The sequence below is a fragment of the Ranitomeya imitator genome, chromosome 3 (assembly GCF_032444005.1).
Source record: "Ranitomeya imitator isolate aRanImi1 chromosome 3, aRanImi1.pri, whole genome shotgun sequence".
Taxonomy (NCBI): domain Eukaryota; kingdom Metazoa; phylum Chordata; class Amphibia; order Anura; family Dendrobatidae; genus Ranitomeya; species Ranitomeya imitator.
In genome coordinates this window covers 466671998-466693714 of record NC_091284.1, presented here as the reverse complement: position 1 = coordinate 466693714, position 21717 = coordinate 466671998, and the positions used below count along the sequence as shown (strand labels likewise).

At 44.1% G+C, this 21717-nt stretch overlaps 1 protein-coding gene across 3 annotated transcripts in view; it reads right to left on the bottom strand.

The window, feature by feature from the left end:
* Positions 1-724: 724 nt before the first annotated feature.
* Positions 725-21717, bottom strand: part of GTF2I (general transcription factor IIi) — a 118965-nt gene continuing 97972 nt past the window's right edge. For 2 of the 3 annotated variants that reach the window (XM_069757452.1, XM_069757454.1), the window contains exons 23-31: positions 20643-20708; positions 19266-19449; positions 19111-19163; positions 18655-18732; positions 17324-17407; positions 9936-10119; positions 9544-9572; positions 2351-2392; positions 725-1002 (exon numbers count right to left, since the gene is read on the bottom strand). In XM_069757452.1, coding sequence (XP_069613553.1) covers positions 986-1002; positions 2351-2392; positions 9544-9572; positions 9936-10119; positions 17324-17407; positions 18655-18732; positions 19111-19163; positions 19266-19449; positions 20643-20708 — 737 coding nt within the window. In that variant the 3' untranslated portion in view covers positions 725-985. The remainder of the gene's footprint in view (positions 1003-2350; positions 2393-9543; positions 9573-9935; positions 10120-17323; positions 17408-18654; positions 18733-19110; positions 19164-19265; positions 19450-20642; positions 20709-21717) is intronic. The other variant, XM_069757453.1, reaches the window with a different exon arrangement.

The following is a 21717-nucleotide window of genomic DNA, read 5'->3' as shown; positions in this document are numbered from 1 at the left end:
AAAAATGGAGACGCTACGGGTATTGGAAAATTACGCCTTTTTTTTTTTAGCAGTTTGGAAAAATTTTTTACCACTTAGATAAAATGTAACCTAGACATGTTTGGTGTCTATGAACTCGCAATGACCTGGAGAATCAAAATGGCAGGTCAGTTTTAGCATTTATTGAACCTAGCAAAAAAAGCCAAACAAAAAACAAGTGTGGGATTGCACTTTTTTTTTGCAATTTCACCGCACTTGGAATTTTTTTCCCATTTTCTAGTACACAACATGCTAAAACCAATGATGTCAAAAGTACAAGTTGTCCCACAAAAAATAAGCCCTCACATGGCCATAATGATGGAAAAATAAAAAAGTTATGGCTTTGGGAAGGAGGGGAGCGAAAAACGAGAACGCAAAAACAGAAAAGGGAAAGGTCGTGAAGGGGTTAAATAGAGAATCATTGCTGTCCCCGATGGGGCTCACAATCTAATTTCCCTATCAGTGTGTCTTTGGAATGTGGGAGGAAACTGGACAACCTGGAGGAAAACCAAACAAACATGAGGACAACATACAAACTCCTTGCAGATGTTGTCCTTGGTGGGATTTGAACCCAGGACCCCAACGCTGCATCATGAGGCAGATCCACCATCACACAGAATAGCAAATACTGTCAGGATTAGAAATAACACTATGGATGTCATCTTTATAGTTTATGAAGGTATATCCATTAAAATATTTTTTTTTTATCTACCTGGAGTACACCTCTAATGCCAACTGTAAAGGATTATTCCCATGTTACACATTTATGCATATCCACATAAATGTCGCTATGTGCGAGTCCTAACTCTCCAAATAATGGGAGCGGACAAGACAAAAATGTGTAGTGACTAGAAGACAATATGAAATACATGGAGACATGCAGTGTATAATAAATGCACCATGTTATTATTTCCGTAAACGTTCTATCGTCTATAATTCACATTCATTCAGTGAGGACATTGAGGGTTCAGTCTGGAGTCCTCCCTAGAATATAAAGCAGAAAGAATTAGGATCGCATAACCAGATGAATAACAGTACATAATGAATCTACAATCGTTTACCTTTGACACTTTCAGCAGGTTGGATCTGATTTCAGTTTTATGGATCTGATTTCAGTTTTATATAAGGTTATGTTTCCACTGTCCGGAATCACTGCGCTTTGGACGCAGCGGACACCCTGCTCCGCCCAAAGCGCCGCCCCCTGTTGTAAGTGCGGTGATTCATTGAACACATCCGGATTCCTAGACTGTGTTATTTATCTTGCGGAGATGGGGCGTCTCCACAAGATAAATAGACATGCTGCAGTCTGGAAAGACGTGCCGCATGTCCGGTTACGCAGGGTCGCCGGATGCGGCCCTGCACGCATAGTGGAGACGGGATTTCATAAAATCCCCTCCACCATGCTGTAACATCTGGATGCTGTGGATTGGATGCTGCGGATGTACACAGCGTCCAATCCGCAGCAAATCCTGAAGGTTTCCTGAACGTGGAAACATACCCTTATAGTTGTCTAGGTTTATTAACCCCTTCACACCCAGCCTGTTTTCACCTTCATGGCCAGGACAAATTATACAATTCTGACCAGTGTCACTTTATGTGCTAATAACTCTGGAAAGTTTCAACGTATCCCAGTGACTATAAAACTGTTTTATCGCAACATATTGTACTTCATGATAGTGTCAAAACTTCTCCTGAGTATGCCAATATCCCATATGGGGTGGAAAACTACAGCTTGGGGACACAACAGAGCACCATTTGAGCCCCTGAAATGCCAAAACAGCATAAACCCCCCACAAGTAACGTGTAGGGGTGTAGTGAGCATTTTTATCCTTCAGGCGATTCACAGAACTGTATAACATTAGGCTGAACAAATGGAAAATAAGGGTGCAGTGAGCATGTTGACACCACAGATTATACCATTGCGCGTTGAATAATTAATTATTACATTTTTACGGCAACAAGTGCTTTCAGTGATTTTTCATGGACCCATAAACTTGTATGAGGAATGCTAATCTGTGACTTGTATCAAAAGCTTGATACTCAGCTATTTCTGGCGGTGCCATAGAGAATAAAAGAAGCAATCATGCATGGGCCCCGCTGCTCTATTCACATCAGAAGTCCCCAGTTCTGGTGGTTGGTGGAGGTCTGTGGATAGGAGATAATTATTTTTTACAGTTATACCCTTTTAATTGCGTGGTCTGGCCTATGTACTGACTAGGGCTCAATACTTCTCAGCATCCAAACCACAATTCTTTTGTATTTTATGATTTAAAATGACCTTATAGAAGCGCTATACAGAGAGAGCATTTGTAAAAATAGAAAGATCTTTTACCAGATTCTGTATGTGGCCCAGATTCACTTTCGCCTGTTTCTTCTGAAATACAAACAAACACCAATATAATAATAAGACATAAAACCTAATGTGAAACCAAACATGAAAAGGAAAAGTGGATGGAAAAGTGCAGGTTATTTCACCTACCGAACATGTGCATGATGTCAGCTCGCCGACTGGTACAGAATAGATGTTATGTATACATTTTACAGTAGATAGGCAGTAAAGGAAATATAAAAAAGGAGATTTTTGTGTACTCACCGTAAAATCTTTTTCTCCGAGCCAATCATTGGGGGACACAGGACCATGGGTGTTATGCTGCTTGCCACTAGGAGGACACTAAGTAAACACAAAGAGTTAACTCCTCCTCTGCAGTATACACGCCTTGACTGACCAGTAACGAGTTCGGTAGTAAAGCAGTAGGAGTAAAACCAAGACACGTAAACTATGTCCAAAACTGAGGAACAAAATACAACAGCTAACAGGGTGGGTGCTGTGTCCCCCAATGATTGGCTCGGAGAAAAAGATTTTACGGTGAGTACACAAAAGTCTCCTTTTCTCCTACGCCTCATTGGGGGACACAGGTCCATGGGACGTCCTAAAGCAGTCCCTGGGTGGGGGGCAATTGCACTGCTAAAACCCCATGTACCACTGACTTATTGAGGTACTGCTGTCTGCAGAATGCACCTGCCAAGGGCAGCGTCTGCCGAAACCTGGGTATGGATGTGATAGTGCTTTGAGAAGGTATGCTGACTGGACCAAGTCGCAGCTTTACAAAGCTGTTGTGCGGAAGCCTGGTACCGAATGGCCCAAGAAGCACCGGCCGACCGAGTCGAATGCGCCTTAATCCCTGCTGGGACAGGGGTGTTCCTGACACGATAGGATTCCTGAATAGTGGAGCGAATCCACTTGGCTAGAGTGGCCTTTGAGGCAGGTAGACCCTTCCTTTGTCCCTCTGGAAGCACGAATAGGACATCCGACTTACGGAAGGGAGCCGTGCGAGATATGTACCGCCGAAAAGCTCTAAACACATCCAGAGTATGGAGAGCTTTCTCGATACGATGGGTTGGTGCCGGACAGAATGACGGCAAGACAATGTCCTCATTTAGATGAAAGGAGGAGACGACTTTAGGTAGGAAAGAGGGAGAGGTTCTCAAAACTACCTTGTCTGGGTGAAAAATCAGGAAAGGGGGTCGGCAAGAGAGAGCCGCCAACTCAGAAACTCTCCTGATTGATGTAATCGCCACGAGAAAGACCACCTTCCATGAAAGGAGGGTGAGAGATATGTCCCGCAATGGTTCGAAAGGGGCCTCCTGAAGAACTCCGAGAACCAAGTTAAGATCCCATGACGCCAAAGGCATTCTATAGGGAGGGACCACCCGGGAGACTTCTTGGATGAACGTCTTAACCGGCAGTCTGGAAGCGATCTTTCATTGGAAAAGAACAGACAATGCGGATACTTGTTCCTTAAGCGAGCTTAGGGCAAGGCCTGACTCTAAACCTGATTGGAGAAACTCCAGAATGGACGGAATGGAAAAAACCAGAGGAGAACGTCCATGGGTATTGCACCATGAAAAGAAGATGCGCCAGGTGCGATGATAAATGCACATGGATACGGGTTTCCTAGCGCAAATCATGGTAAAAGAAACCCCTGGAGAGAATCCGGCTTGGACTAAAATCCAGGATTCAACGGCCACGCCATCAAAGACAGGGCCCCGGAGTTCTGGTTGCAAATCGGCCCTGTGAGAGAAGATCCGTGCCATCTGGAAGCCGCCAGGGGACGTCGACGACCATTTGGACGAGTTCCGCGTACCATGCTCAGTGTGGCCAGTCCGGCGCGACGAGAATCACCGGTCTCCCCTTTGCCCTGATCTTCTTGATGACTCTCGGGAGCAGAGGAAGAGGTGGAAATATGTATGGTAGCTGGAACCGATGCCACGACAAGACCAGAGCATCTGCCCCGATGGCGCAAGGGTCGCGGGACAGCGCAATTAACTGGGGAACCTGGTTGTTGAGCCTCGAGGCCATGAGAACCACATCCGGCGTCCCCCAGTGAAGGCAAATCTGCTGGAAGACTTCCGGATGGAGGGACCACTCACCCGAGGCAAGACCTTGGCGACTGAGGAAGTCCGCTTCCCAATTCTCCACACCCGGTATGTGGATCGCCAAGATGAGCGAGTGATTGGTCTCGGCCCAGCGCAGGATGTGGGAGACTTCGAGCATGGCTGCCTTGCTGCGGGTTCCCCCTTGCCGATTGATATACACCACGGCTGTGGCATTGTCGGATTGGATTCTGATGGGATGGCCTGCGAGAAGGTGGTGAAAGTTGCGTAAGGTAAGAGTGATCGCTCGAATCTCCAAGATATTGATTGGGAGACGCGACTCTCTTGTAGCCCAACGACCCTGTGCCATGTGGTGATTGAAAACTGCGCCCCAGCCCAAAAGGCTGGCATCGGTGGTCACCACTAACCAGCGCACTGGGAGAAAGGACTTCCCTTTGTTCAGGGAGGACTGAAGCGTCCACTAGCTGAGGGTCTGCCTGACCTGTGGGGGCAGGCGAAAACGACAGTCGAGGGAAAACGGGCTCCTGTCCCAGGCTAACAGAAGCGCCTTTTGCAGGGGACGGCGATGGAACTGCGCAAACGGAACGGCTTCCTTCGCCGCAACCATTTTCCCAAGGATGCGCATTGTGAAGCGAATGGAGTGAGGGACTGGGCGGGAGAGCTTGCGTGCTCCCTGTTCTAAGGATAAGACCTTCTCTGGAGGGAGAATGACTAACCCGCGGGAAGAGTCCAAAATCATGCCCAGGAAGCAGATTTGCTGAGCCGGCACTGGAGATGATTTCTCGAAGTTGATCTTCCAACCCAGGCGAGAAAGAGAATCCACGGTGATACTTAGAGACTCCTCGCAGGCAGACTGGGACGGACCCTTGATTAATAGGTCCTCCAGATAGGGCAGAACTACCACTCCCCGAGCGTGAAGAATGGCCATGACCGCCGCCATGACCTTCGTGAAGACTCTTGGGGCGGTGGCAAGTCTGAAGGGCAAGGCCACAAACTGGGAGTTTTCTTCTTGGACTGCGAAGCGCAGGAACTGCAGATGAGAGGGAAAAATTGGAATATGTAGATAAGCATCCTTGATGTCTATCGATGCAAGGAACTCTCCTTTTTCTAGGGATGCGACAACGGAACGGAGCAGGTCCATTCTGAAGTGTCGGACCCGTACGAACTTGTTCAGCAGTTTGAGGTCCAGTATGGGCCGTAGAGTCCCGTCCTTCTTTGGGACCACGAAAAGGTTGGAGTAAAACTCCTTGAACCTTTGGTCTCGAGGGACCAGAGCGATGACACCGTCCCTTTTGAAGCGCCTGTATAGCCTGAAGAAGATGTGATGTCCTTGATTTGGGGGGAGAAGACTGGAAGAAGCGCGAAGGGGGGATGGAAGAAAACTCGATTTTGTATCCGGAAGACACGAGCTCTCTGACCCACTCGTCGTGAACGGCCGAGAGCCAATTTTGACGGAACGAAAGAAGGCGTCCGCCTACTTTGTTGGTGTCCGCCGGACACGTCGACAAGTCATTGTGTAGAAGGTTTAAGTGATGCGGATGGCTTAGGGGCAGAAGGTCTCGGTCTGGGTTTCCAGGAACGGTTTGGTCTGTATGAGACCTGGGGATTTCTGTTTTCCCGTCGTCCCGAACCAGGGGAAGAGGAGGACCAACTGGAGTTGTTACGAAAGGACCGGACTCAAAACTGCTGTTGATTCTGAAAAGGCCGGGCGGGTTTTTGCTGGGAAAGAAATTTACTCTTCCCTCCGGTAGCGTCAGAAATGATTTGGTCTAGTTTCTCCCCAAATAAACGGCCCGCTTGGTAAGGTAGAGAAGTCAGCGACTTTTTGGAAGCAGAATCTGCTCGCCAATCGCGGAACCATAAGGCCCTCCTGATGGAAATTGCGTTTGCAGCAGCTTGCGCTGCGCAATTAGCCGCATCTATGGAAGCGTTAACTACGAAATCTCCGGCCTGAGCTATCTGGTTAGCTAGACTGGCCACCTCTGGGGGAAGATTACTGCCATGGACGGTAGAGGTTAACACCTCTGCCCAGGCCACCATTGCCTTAGCCACCCAGGTAGCTGCAAAAGATGGAAGGAGAGCTGCTCCTGAGGGCTCAAAGACTGAGCGAGCCAGATAATCAATTTGACGGTCAGAAGGATTTTTGACTGATGAGCCGTCGGACAGGGATAAGACTGTTTTGGATGCGAGTCGCGATAAGGCAGGATCCACAAAAGGAGAGAGAAGCCACTCCTTCACTAGATCCTTGGAGAAAGGATATTTCGCTTCCGTGGCTTTTTGAGCCGTAAAACGCTTCTCCGGGTGTTCCCTGTGTTTTTGGATAATGTCCTGAAACTCAGGGTGATTAGCAAATATCTTTTGGACGCGTTTAGTCTTTTTAAAAGATACGACGTGTTCCTGAGAGGAAACAGATTCGTCGTCCACCATTAGTGTTTTGTTGACTGCCTCAATAAGGGAGTCAAGTGTCTCCTGACCGATAGAGGAGTCTTGGGTTAAAGATTCCTCCGACTCGTATACTGAGTCATGTACAATGCGACCCTCAGGGGAGGGGAATGAGGAGATGAGCTCACAGATGCTGAAGCTCGAGCATAGACAGGAGATGAGGGAAGGGTTCTTTTTCTGGCACCCCGAGAGTCCCGTAGAACGGTACGCCTCCTGTGGTCGCACGGCCCCGCACCATCGCCAGATTCCGTCGTAGCCGACGGAGGAGAGTTCTGGCTTAAGGAGGAACCTCGGAAAGAGTCCAATGCCTTGACGAAGGACTCCATTGAACGTGACAAGGACGCAGCCCACTCAGGAGGGTTAGGCTCGGCGGGGTCGGTGGAGACATTGGAGGTGGCGGCAGAAGGCAGCTGCGCACGGGCCGGGTCACAGTTCTGGCACAAAGGGGAATTGTGGGCACGTGGCAACGTAGAATTGCAAGTGGCACATGAAGTAAAAAATACAGTGTGCTTTTTATTGCCCCTTTTTGCGTCCTTAGATTGAGACATAGTATATGGCTGTACCTGCCGCGGGGGACTTACGGAAATGCCTGCCACAGGGGACTTACGGATACTGTGGGGTCTACGTGACGCCGAGGTGAGGGCATAATTTCTGATGAGCCCGGGAGATGCACATAAGAGATATACTCTATGTGCTCGCCCTCTTACAGGGGGGAGATCGGGACCATATAGGAACCGTCGCCCTGGTGTAGCTTAGGCATGCCCCAGTCGTCGCAGGGGAGGTATGGGGAGGTATACTCGCCGTGCTCGCCTGTTGATGGTTCGGGGGAGAGCGGAAACTGAAAAGAATCCGTCGCCCCCTTCACTCCGTTAATTAAAAAATAAAAATTTACAGAAAATAAAAATAAAAAAACGGTGGGGTCTGAAAACAGACCCAAGTGCCTCCTACAGACACTAAGCAAGAACTGAGTCGTTACTGGCCAGTCAAGGGGTGTATACGGCAGAGGAGTAGTTAACTCTTTTGTGATTACTTAGTGTCCTCCTAGTGGCAAGCAGCATAACACCCATGGTCCTGTGTCCCCCAATGAGGCGTAGGAGATAGGGACATATATACTTATTATATCAGTGCTCCTTTTTACCAAACAGACCTGTACCTAACAATAGTGTGGTATTCCAGGAAGGCAATTTAGAATAGAAGGTAATTTAAAGGGGTTGGCCACTACTCTTTTTTTATGGATGGCCTAACCTCAGGATAGGCCATCAATATCTGAATGATGGAGGTATGACAGCCGGCTCCCCACCGATCAGCTGTTACTGGCGCCAGCCGGAACTTTTTTATATGGGCATGTAGGTCATAGGATGTTGAATAAAATTATACCTTTAGTATCTGAGATCTGATGTCTTTTACAGAGAAATACACTTTTTTTTTATATGTAGATGAGCAGTTGCGGACTATGGGCTGGACACTGATCTGCATGATAATCTGCCTCCAGAGCTTATTATACAACATATGAAGGGAAGATACCAGTGTGATGTGTAATGGCCGCTCTCTGCTCTCCTGATCTCACTGCAGAGCTGTGTGTGAGTATAACTGACACATCTGCAGGTTACATCTCACAGACAATCAGTTTTGCACTATTACTGCAGCAAATGTGTTTGTAAGGAGACAAAGTTAAGTTCTGCTGTACTGTGCTAGTTACATGTCTCACACTCGTTACACCACCTTTTACCACTGACAGATTCCTTTAAGGCATTTGTACACACATTTTGTGAACTTAACTTTGGGGTAGGGAGGAGAGGATGTATCTTATTATTTATGGATTAGTTGCCTAGATTGTGCTTGACATCTGCTGGAGGCTGATCGTTCTCTTGTACTCCAATTGCTAATAATATGATAATTTATGTAATATTTATCATTTACTATTAGAAATATGAAACCATGGCATATAAATTGTAAAACAAAGAACTGCATCCTTCTAAGTATGGAATTCCTTAACACAATTTTTTTTTATTTTATGGCTATTTTCCCAACGATTACTTCCCACCATTACCTTAAGCACAATTAAAGGAACTAATTGGAAAGGGAAAAGACAATGAGACATCCTTTACTCTACTCCTGAATTTAAACAACTATAGGCCCCAATACACATTAGATGAAAGTTGGCTGTATCCACTGATTTTGACCATCTAATGTGTATTAGGCCGCCCAGCTCTCTCCAGACAGATGATATTGGGGAAGAGAAAAATCAGGCAGTTAAAATTTTAACAGCTAATCCAAGTCTGGCAGCGGCTCTTATAGAAAACATAGTCAGAAGAGACAGCTGTAGGGGTAGTCAGAAGAGACAGCTGTGAGCTGAATGATCGTATGGCTGACAGCTATCTAATGTGTGTGGAAGCTTAAAATGTGAGAGCAAAAGTCTTTAATTACCATCTATTCCAAATCGTTATCCTAACATAGCACACTGTCAGAAAGATGTCCATACTGTAGAATAACAGTATTTTTAACAGCCCCTTCACGAAAACACATATATGTATACTTTATTTAGAAAAGACCTATTACATAAAAAAAAGTCTGATCAGGTAGTGGGTTACAGATACACCGATTTTGGGAGCTGGTCAATATTAATTCTTATTTACCTATTAAAAGACTACGAAAAAAAGAAAAACCTTTTCTGAAAAATATACTCACGGTTGCTAAGTACCAGCCCAGGAAAAGGCCTATAAAATAAAATAAAAAAACTCATTCAAATGCAGAATCGAAAGAGAGAGACATGTAATATTACTGCAGCAACCCATCTGAATACATCCATTTTATCTCGGCAAGCAAACTCACACTAGATAAAAAGAAGCAGTAAGAACCTTACATTTAATATATAGTAAACATGACACTAATACAATTTAAAGTAATTCTAATATTCTATGACCACATGATGCTGCCGCAACTTTTTGGATGTTTAGGGGTTATGTTGGCATTAGATATTAATATACCACCTATCACCAAATGACGTCAAATCTCAAGAGTGTTAAAGATTTTGCCTTGTAACGACTTGGTATCAGCCAATTCCTCACTGCATAACTCACCTTATGACTGTAAATTTTATAAACTGTGCTGAATCCAGGATTCTGCGCATTGAACTTATTTCTAGATAACTGGGGGCTTTAAATGAAACCCCTGGTGGCATCCCATCCACTACAACACACCCAGGGTTGGCGGTAATTTTCCGATAAGGAACTTTCACTGGGAAGTTCATGCCAATGGCTTCTCCTATAGAACATAAATAATTGATTATTTTGTTTTCTAATCAGTTAACATGACACGAGCATTCTCTAAAATCCTCTAAAATCCATCTCATTTAACCAACCATCAAAGACTGCTGAGCAAAAAAAAAAGTTATATGAAGAAGGGTTAATCGTTAGATCAATAATCTATATTAAAGAGGATCACACTATACTGCCCTAAGTAGGTTGCTAGTCCATTGTATTTCCCGCTGCTAGCCGTCAATCACCGCAGAGACAAAAGCAGTAAATGTTGTGCCATATTGGCTAATAGGAGAGCAGACCTATGTCACAAAAGTTTATCTGAGGAACATCCATATAAAGAGTGAGGAAAGATTACCTCTTGTTTACTGGTATAATTAAATTGTAAAGTCCTCCATACACATAAGATTAATGTTGGATATATTAACAGGTTTAGGCCGGGCACAGGTCAACTAATTCCTGGGGAAGGCGTCAATCAGGCGGCAAGGCTGATTTTGGACTTCCGGTCGCTTTGTTCTCCGGGAGATAAGCCACAAGAAGAAGATATCTGCGAGAGTCTCTCATAGGGAACACAGAAGCCCTCAGCCAAATGTGAGCTTCAGTGTATGAGAAAGACGTCCAAAATGGCTGCTGGCCCAATGATCATCCGAAATAACAGCTACCTAAGTGTATGGGGACACCGATACTACCCCTTGAGAAAGCGAGGCGAAACGCGCATCGAGGCGTGTATAGTGGTCTACCTGCAGTGAGGTGAGGCATGTTCCCCTTTACCCCCTCTTTACCTTTATAGTGTCTGACGTGAGGCACTTATTGTGGGTGAGATTTCCCGTTCATTTACATACCATACCTATGGTGTACCCCGTATGGGATCTAGACTGCCAGGAGATTCTATTGGGGATAATTTCCTGCCTGCACATTCCTATTTTATACTGTGTGGTGTTATGTACATTATTTATATGCGGTAGACCCATTTTTCTGGTGTCTTATACTATTTGTGTCTGTGTCTGTACTGTCAGTATGTGACGGTTGCGTGTATTTAGGTGTGGCATTATTGTTAATAAAGTTCATGTTTATACCTTGATTATTGACCTGTAGCCTATCCCAGCCTTCTGCAGGTCTACAATTTTGTCCCTAGTGTGTTTAGACAGCTCTCTGGTCTTGGCCGTGGTGGAGAGGTTGGTGTGTGATTGAGTGTGTGACGGGTGTCTTTTATGCAAGTGCAATTAATGCAGGTAATGAGTGCAGAGTAGGAGGGCTTCTTAACCCCTTCATGACCCAGCCTATTTTGACCTTAAAGACCTTGCCGTTTTTTGCAATTCTGACCAGTGTCCCTTTATGAGGTAATAACTCAGGAACGCTTCAATGGATCCTAGCGGTTCTGAGATTGTTTTTTCGTGACATATTGGGCTTCGTGTTAGTGGTAAATTTAGGTCAATAAATTCTGTGTTTATTTGTGATACAAACGGAAATTTGGCGAAAATTTTGAAAATTTCACAATTTTCACATTTTGAATTTTTATTCTGTTAAACCAGAGAGTTATGTGACACAAAATAGTTAATAAATAACATTTCCCACACGTCTACTTTACATCAGCACAATTTTGGAAACAAAATTTTTTTTTTTGCTAGGAAGTTATAAGGGTTAAAATTTGACCAGCGATTTCTCATTTTTACAACGAAATTTACAAAACCATTTTTTTTAGGGACCACCTCACATTTGAAGTCAGTTTGAGGGGTCTATATGGCTGAAAATACCCAAAAGTGACACCATTCTAAAAACTGCACCCCTCAAGGTGCTCAAAACCACATTCCAGAAGTTTATTAACCCTTCAGGTGCTTCACAGCAGCAGAAGCAACATGGAAGGAAAAAATGAACATTTAACTTTTTAGTCACAAAAATGATTTTTCAGCAACAATTTTTTTATTTTCCCAATGGTAAAAGGAGAAACTGAACAACGAAAGTTGTTGTCCAATTTGTCCTGAGTACGCTGATACCTCATATGTGGGGGTAAACCACTGTTTGGGCGCACGGCAGGGCTTGGAAGGGAAGGAGCGCCATTTGACTTTTTGAATGAAAAATTGGCTGCACTCTTTAGCGGACACCATGTCACGTTTGGAGAGCACCCGTGTGCCTAAAAATTGGAGCTCCCCCACAAGTGACCCCATTTTGGAAACTAGACGCCCCAAGGAACTTATCTAGATGCATAGTGAGCCCTTTAAACCCCCAGGTGCTTCACAAATTGATCCGTAAAAATGAAAAAGTACTTTTTTTTCACAAAAAAATTCTTTTAGCCTCAATTTTTTCATTTTCACATGGACAACAGGATAAAATGGATCCTAAAATTTGTTGGGCAATTTCTCCTGAGTACACCGATACCTCACACGTGGGGGTAAACCACTGTTTGGGCACATGGTAAGGCTCGGAAGGAGCGCCATTTGACTTTTTGAATGAAAAATTATCTCCATCGTTAGCGGACACCATGTCGCGTTTGGAGAGACCCTGTGTGCCTAAACATTGGAGCTCCCCCACAAGTGACCCCATTTTGGAAACTGGACCCCCCAAGGAACTTATCTAGATGCCTAGTGAGCCCTTTAAACCCCCAGGTGCTTTACATATTGATCCGTAAAAATGAAAGTATTTTTTCACAAAAAATTTCTTTTCGCCTCAATTTTTTCATTTTCACATGGGCAATAGGATAAAATGGATCCTAAAATTTGTTGAGCAATTTCTCCTGAGTACGCCGATACCTCATATGTAGGGGTAAACCATTGTTTGGGCACACGGCAGGGCTCGGAAGGGAAGGCGCGCCTTTTGACTTTTTGAATGAAAATTAGCTCCCATTGTTAGTGGACACCATGTCGCGTTTGGAGAGCCCCTGTGTGCCTATGCATTGGAGCTCCCCCACAAGTGACCCCATTTTGGAAACTAGACCCCCCAAGGAACTTATCTAGATGCATACTGAGCACTTTAAACCCCCAGGTGCTTCACAGAAGTTTATAATGCAGAGCCATGAAAATAAAAAATAATTTTTCTTTTCTCAAAAATGATTTTTTTAGCCTGGAATTTCCTATTTTGCCAATGGTAATAGGAGAAATTGGACCACAAATGTTGTTGTCCAGTTTGTCCTGAGTACGCAGATACCCCATATGTGGGGGTAAACCACTGTTTGGGCGCACGGCAGGGCTCAGAAGGGAAGGCACACCATTTGGCTTTTTAAATGGAAAATTAGCTCCAATCATTAGCGGACACCATGTCGCGTTTGGAGAGCCCCTGTGTGCCTAAACATTGGAGATCCCCCACAAATGACCCCATTTTGGAATCTAGACCCCCAAAGGAACTAATCTAGATGTGTGGTGAGCACTTTGAACCCTCAAGTGCTTCACAGAAGTTTATAACGCAGAGCCATGAAAAAAAAAAAAATTTCTTTTCTCAAAAATGATTTTTTAGCCCGCAATTTTTTATTTTCCCAAGGGTAACAGGAGAAATTTGACCCCAAAAGTTGTTGTCCAGTTTCTCCTGAGTACGCTGAAACCCCATATGTGGGGGTAAACCACTGTTTAGGCACATGCTGGGGCTCGGAAGTGAAGTAGTGACGTTTTGAAATGCAGACTTTGATGGAATGCTCTGCGGGCGTCACGTTGCGTTTGCAGAGCCCCTGATGTGGCTAAACAGTAGAAACCTCCCACAAGTGACCCCATTTTGGAAACTAGACCCCCCAAGGAACTTATCTAGATGTGAGATGAGCACTTTGAACGCCCAAGTGCTTCACAGAAGTTTATAACGCAGAGCCGTGAAAATAATAAATACGTTTTCTTTCCTCAAAAATAAATTTGTAGCCCAGAATTTTTTATTTTCCCAAGGGTTACAGGAGATATTGGACCACAAAAGTTGTTGTCCAGTTTCTCCTGAGTAAGCTGATACCCCATGTGTGGGGGTAAACCACTGTTTGGGCACACGTCGGGGCTCAGAAGGGAAGTAGTGACTTTTGAAATGCAGACTTTGATGGAATGGTCTGCGGGCGTCACGTTGCGTTTGCAGAGCCCCTGGTGTGCCTAAACAGTAGAAACCCCCCACAAGTGACCCCATTTTGGAAACTAGACCCCCCAAAGGAACTTATCTAGATATGTGGTGAGCACTTTCAACCCCCAAGTGCTTTACAGAAGTTTATAACGCAGAGCCGTGAAAATAATAAATACGTTTTCTTTCCTCAAAAATAATTTTTTAGCCCAGAATTTTTTATTTTCCCAAGGGTTACAGGAGAAATTGGACCCCAAAAGTTGTTGTCCAGTTTCTCCTGAGTACGCTGATACCCCATGTGTGGGGGTAAACCACTGTTTGGGCACACGTCGGGGCTCAGAAGGGAAGCAGTGACTTTTGAAATGCAGACTTTGATGGAATGGTCTGCGGACGTCACGTTGCGTTTGCAGAGCCCCTGGTGTGCCTAAACAGTAGAAACCCCCCACAAGTGACACCATTTTGGAAACTAGACCCCCCCAAGGAACTTATCTAGATATGTGGTAAGCACTTTGAACCCCCAAGTGCTTCACAGACGTTTACAACGCAGAGCCGTGAAAATAAAAAATAATCTTTCTTTCCTCAAAAATGATGTTTTAGCAAGCAATTTGTTATTTTCTCAAGGGTAACAGGAGAAATTGGACCCCAATAATTGTTGCGCAGTTTGTCCTGAGTATGCTGGTACCCCATATGTGGGGGTAAACCACTGTTTGGGCACACGTCGGGGCTCGGAAGTGATTGAGCACCATTTGACTTTTTGAATACAAGATTGGCTGGAATCAATGGTGGCGCCATGTTTGGAGACCCCCTGATGTGCCTAAACAGTGGAAACCCCTCAATTCTAACTCCAACACACCCCTAACCCTTATCCCAACTGTAGCCGTAACCCTAATCACAACCCTAACCCCAACACACCCCTAACCACAACCCTAACCCCAACACACCCCTAACCCTAACCACAACCCTAATTCCAACCCTAACCCTAAGGCTATGTGCCAACGTTGCGGAGTCGTATGAGATTTTTCAGCACCATTTTTGAAAAATCCGCGGGTAAAAGGCACTGCGTTTTACCTGCGGATTTACCGCGGATTGCCAGTGTTTTTTGTGCGGATTTCACCTGCGGATTCCTATTGAGGAACAGGTGTAAAATGCTGCGGAATCCGCACAAAGAATTGACATGCTGCGGAAAATACAACGCAGCGTTTCCGCGTGGTATTTTCCGCACCATGGGCACAGCGGATTTGGTTTTCCATATGTTTACATGGTACTGTAAACCTGATGGAACACTGCTGCGGATCCGCAGACAAATCCGCACCGTGTGCACATAGCCTAATTCTAAAGGTATGTGCACACGCTGCGGATCCGCAGCAGTTTCCCATGAGTTTACAGTTCAATGTAAACCTATGGGAAACAAAAATCGCTGTACACATGCTGCGGAAAAACTGCACGGAAACGCAGCGGTTTACATTCTGCAGCATGTCACTTCTTTCTGCGGATTCCGCAGCGGTTTTACAACTGCTCCAATAGAAAATCGCAGTTGTAAACCCGCAGTGAAATGCGCAGAAAAACCGCGGTAAATCCGCGATAAATCCACAGCGGTTTAGCCCTGCGGATTTATCAAATCCTCTGCGGAAAAATCCGCAGAGGACCAGAATACGTGTGCACATCCCTAACCCTACCCCTAACCCTACCCCTAACCCTACCCCTACCACTAACCCTAGTTCTTACCCCAACATTAGTGGAACAAAAAAAAAAAATTCTTTATTTTTTTTTTATTGTCCCTACCTATGGGGGTGACAAAGGGGGGGGGGGTCATTTACTATTTTTTTTATTTTGATCACTGAGATAGGTTATATCTCAGTGATCAAAACTCACTTTGGAACGAATCTGCCTGCCGGCAGATTCGGCGGGCGCACTGCACATGCGCCCGCCATTTTGGAAGATGGCGGCACCCAGGAAAGAAGACGGACGGACCCCGGGAGGCTAGGTAAGTATAAGGGGGGGGAGATCAGGGTACGGGGGGGGCGTCGGAGCACGGGGGGTGGATCGGAGCACGGGGGGTTGGATCGGAACACGGGGGGGTGGATTGGAGCACGGGGTGGGGGATCGCTGTGCGGGGGGGGATCGGAGCACGGGGGGGGGGATCGCAGTGCGGGGGGGTGGATCGGAGTGCGGGGGGGTTTGATTGGAGCACGGGGGGTGTGATTGGAGCACGGGGGGAGCGGACAGGAGGACGGGGGAGCGGAGCACAGGACGGAGGGGAGCGGACCACAGATCGGGGGGCTGGGGAGGCGATCGGTGGGGTGGGTGCACATAAGTGTTTCCAGCCATGGCCGATGATATTGCAGCATCGGCCATGGCTGGATTGTAATATTTCACCAGTTTTTTAGGTGAAATATTACAAATCGCTCTGATTGGCAGTTTCACTTTCAACAGCCAATCAGAGCGATCGTAGCCACGGGGGGGTGAAGCCACCCCCCCCTGGGCTAAACTACCACTCCCCCTGTCCCTGCAGATCGGGTGAAATGGGAGTTAACCCTTTCACCCGATCTGCAGGGACGCGATCTTTCTGTGACACAGCATATGCGTCACAGGTCGGATTGGCACCGACTTTCATGACGCGTATGCTGTGTCACAGGTCGGGAAGGGGTTAAAGAAAAACTAACAGGTCTGTGAGAGCCAGAATTCTTGCTGGTTGGTAAGTGCTCAACAACTTATTTCATGCAATAAAATGCTATTTAATTATTTAAAAATCATACAATGTGATTTTCTGTTTTTTATTTTTAGATTCTGTCTCTCACAGTTGAAGTGCACCTACGAAAAAAATTACAGACCTCTCCATTCTTTGTAGGTGGGGAAACGTGCAAATTTGGCAGTGTATCAAATACTTATTTTCCCTACCGTGTGTGTGTATACATAACAGAGCCATCCTAACATGGATTATGAATTTAAATATATTAACTTCATTAGGTCTAAGAGATGAATTTAATAATTTTTGCAGCTTCTATTGTAAAATCTGGGGCAGACTTGATTTAAATGTTGAATAGCATTGATTACAGTCCATAGAACTGATTTACTCTATTAGATCTGCTTATGTGCAAGGCTCCACTTAGTATATTAGAGGTTTATTGTATATTATTGTGTGTACTGTCTGTTACAATATAAAGTATAATTCTGTATTATTGCTTACTGCTTACCAAATTTCCGACTAAATAGTTCATTAACCTGTTCCCTCAATTGACGAGTCTTGTCTATTTTAATTGTTCTCTCTGCGTCCATATCTACAAAATAATATGAAAAAAAAACAACTGAAATATCAAATTGAAAGAAATGTATACATTTTTTAATATAAAAAGTATAACAGTGCCTTATAAATGGTTATGTTAAAAAAAAAAACATCAATGGAAAAAAAGGCAGCCATACAGACAGGATGCATCAATATGAAGAAAATCCAGCTCTCGAACAGTGAATGTATTTTTCACATCAGTACATTACAGAGAGTTAAAACAAGAATTTTCATGCTGACAATGACCAAGCGTTATTGAGGATGTATACACACATTAGGATTTCTCCATAAGAGTCATGTACCCTGATTCATAAAAGTGTTTTAGACACTTTTCTGGTGTATAGCAACTTCAAATGTCACAAAATTTTTGCACAACTGAAAAACTGCAACTCTTGCAGTTTTTACGCCAACTTGGCTAGCTCTGCCAAAGTTCTTGGCATGACGGGGCAAAGCTAAGCTCGCCCATCTAACTCATGAACATTTACACCACTTTAGTGGCTTAAATTTTGCCATAAATGTACACTATGACCCGACTCAAGTAATATTTCTGGCGATGGTGCGCGCGAGTTGTAAGGTGTGACTATTTCACTAAGTGGCAAGTGCCTCTTGAATGAATTAGATGCATGTCACGCCAGTTATCAGATTCATAAAGGGTAAGTTCACACTAGGCGTTTTTTTTCAGCTTTTTTTTCTACAGCAAAAACTGATCTCTTGGCAGGAAAGAAGCTGCAGAAAAAAACATGTTTTTCTTGCATTTTTCACCTTTTTATGCGTTTTTTGAGGCTAGAATTGTCTCTTGTGCATGCTATTCCAAAGAATGAGGTTTTGGCACAAAAAACGCTGCAAAAAATGATACCTGCATTTTTTTCACCACACATTCAAGTCGATGGGTGAAAAAATTGAACAAAGTGACATGCTCTAGGTCCAAAAAACCATGGAAAGCACAAAATACAGATGACAAAAAACAATGTGTGTGCATGAGATTTCCAAAATTTGCTGGTACAGTAAAAAGCAACTGAAAATTAGCATAAAAAACAAGCTTCAAAACACACAGGAAAAACCCCTAGTGTGAACTTAGCCTAAGACTAGTGTGCACAACACTAGTCTTAATGAATCGAGGCCATAGTGCTGTTCAGAGTTTCTACCTCCATTTGCCAGACACAACCTTGGCAGAGCCTCAAACTATTTATCATTTTAAGAATTCTGTGTACCAACTGCTAAGAATGTGTGCATACCACATACCTGGTACTGTTACTTGGATGATATTAAGATCGTTAACTCCGGATGCAGTGACTGGTTTATTTTGTGCCTGGATTCCTACTTAAAGTGAAAACAAGACTTTTTCTTAGGAAACTTATGTTAAATTACTTATAAAAAGAAAATAATATTGTTTGGAACTGATGAAATCCAACAACGTTCAGCTTAAAGAGAATTGCATATCCTGATGCATTATAACAATCTCTTAGTTGCGAGCAGTGTACGTAAAAATAATGAATGTTTCTTTTCATTGGCAAAAAGTTTAGATCTTGAAAGGCTAAACATAAAAGTTTATTTGAACGTCCTATAACTTTTAAATATGAATTAATTGGTGTCAATTATGGGATCTTGGAATTAATATGATCAGCAAAAAATGCAGAGAAGAATGTCTTGTGAGACAGAACTGGCATTATACTCCGTGGGTTAAACATGAATACTTACTTTGTGGGTACTGTAGTGAAGTGTCTTTAGCAGCAGCCTCAAATAATTCAGGTCTGATGAAAAAAAAAGAAAATACAAAAAATATAGTAAAATATTCAATTATAAAGTCAAGAAATGATTTTACTAAATAGTGCATGAAATATGGACTGCCTCACTTTTTAATAATAAATTTAATCTTCGCTCGGTTTCTAAGAATTTTCTCCAATCTAGGAATGCCAAAAGTGGAAGGTCTGCGGAATGGAACTCCCTCGGGAAGACCTTCCACGTAGAAGTCTTCTGGGTAGGATTCAAACAATGCAAATGGCACTTTGAATGGTTCTTTCATACCTAGAGCCTCCCCTAAATTAAAAGAAATAGTTAGCTAGTAACTCTTTGGTAAACTCTTTGAAAATAGGATTAGTTCATGTGAAATATGTTTACTATTTTTACAAATTCTCCCCTTAGACCACTCAAATACGCAGTTGCAAAAGAAATACAGACAGGGCAGAAGTCAAACTCTGCACTAAATTCATATTCTGATGTCCCAAGCAGCCAAGAATTAAAATAAATGTTTCCTGCCAACTGAAGTCGACCCACAAATAATGAATTTAGTGATACCATGGGGTCAATTACGGTAATCAAACAACGGGCATAAAAGCTTTCAAATGGCCACCATCCCCATCTTGGTATACATGGCCACCATCCCCATCCTGGTATGCATGACCACCAACCCCATCCTGGTATACATGGTCACATTCCCGATCCTGGTATACATGGCCACGATCCCAATCCTGGCATATATGGCCACCCCATCCTGGCATACATGGCCCCCATCTTGCTATATATGGCCACCATCTCCATCCTGCTATATATGGCCACCATCTCCATCCTGCTATATATGGCCACCATCCCCATCCTGGTATACATGACCCTCATCCTGGTATACATGGCCCCTTTATCTCTATCCTGGTATACATGGTCCCCCCATCCTGGTGTACATGGCCACCATCACGCTGTACACATAAAAAAACAATTCTTACTTACCTGAGTCACTACTATGCGCCCTAACACCCTGAGGTCAGTTGCCAGAATACTCACTGCATTCCACACCTGGGATTATGGGCATGGAGAGCAGTGCATATTCATTCTCTTTAATAGTGGACACATGAGATCGCACAGCTGCTGCAGGAAGCTAGCGGCTAACAATGTGCCCACTATTAGACAGAATGAATATTCACTGCTCCCCACGCCCATGGGAGTGGAGTACAGTGAATATTAATTTTCTTTAACAGTGGGCACAGTGTTAGCCGCAGCACCTGGCTCCTGCCTCCTGTGACTCGCTCCTCCGCTGCCGCTTCACATCCACAGCCACTGGGAACATATATATAAGTTACATCCAGACTATAAAACGCACCCCTCACTTTCCTCAAAAAATTTGGAGGAAAAAAGTGCGTCTTATAGTCCGAAAAATACGGTATGTTAAAAGTCAAAAACTTAACAAGTTGGAAGACTATATGTGACTCAAAACTTATTAAGACTATTAAGCTACTTACCACATTTCTCATCTAACAGGGCTTCAACTTTCTGTTTTAGATCAGTAATTTTAGCATTCCAAGCCTCTGTTGTGGGTGGAAATGGGACAATTAGCTTTAGAAAACAATTTATAAAGACTACAAAGCTGTGTCATCAATTCAATGGCTTGCAAAGTTATTCTCATCTAATAAAGTGATGGTCTATCACTAGGATATGATGTCACTTTGTGGTCAGTGGGCAATTACTAAGACCATCCCAATCCTTAAAGGTTGTCCACTACTAAGACAACATATTCTCAATTGCTATATTCTCCTTTGTATAATAACATAAGTCTATACTTACTTCCGGTGTCAGCACTGTTCCAGCAATGACAAAACTGGTTTGCGTGATGCTGTTTTGCCACATGAGCCCTGTAGCCATTTCACTCTCACTTCCTTCCGATGTAACTGAAATTTTGAGGAAGTGAGAGAGTAGCAGCACCTTTCACTTCTTCCGGGTGTCAGTTTCATCTGAAGTTAGTGAGAATGTAGCAGCCTCTGATTGTCTGTAGGACTGACATGGCAAAATAATGTCATGCAAGCCCTTGGAGACCAGGCGCTGATGTTGCAGGAACTACGCGAGCCCCGGAGGTGAGTATAGGCTGTTTTTATATTACAAAGGGGAATTTAGCAATTGAGTGTGAACAACCTTTTTAAAATTAAGGAGATTGCATAGCTGATATAATGCGGCACACCCTTCACTCACTGTGCAGGGAACTACAACACTGCCCCATGCATGTGAGTTGTCTGTTTGACATCTTCGTACACAGCTGGTGGCAGGAAACACCCTTGTGTCGGTGAAAACTTCGAAGAAAATGAAACGCTAACACACTATAGACCCTTCATTCTGTGCGCAAAGGCTGCCACTGTTCTCAACAGCAAAGGTCCAGTTTACACAAAACGATGCGCTACCGAGAACGATAATTTTTAGTGCAAATCCAAAAATAATTTCAACCCAACAAATGAGCATTTTTCTTGCTTATTGGGTGATCAGGAAACTGTTTACTCTGCAAGATTTTCACTCGTTTATGATAATTGTGCAATGTAAATGGACTCT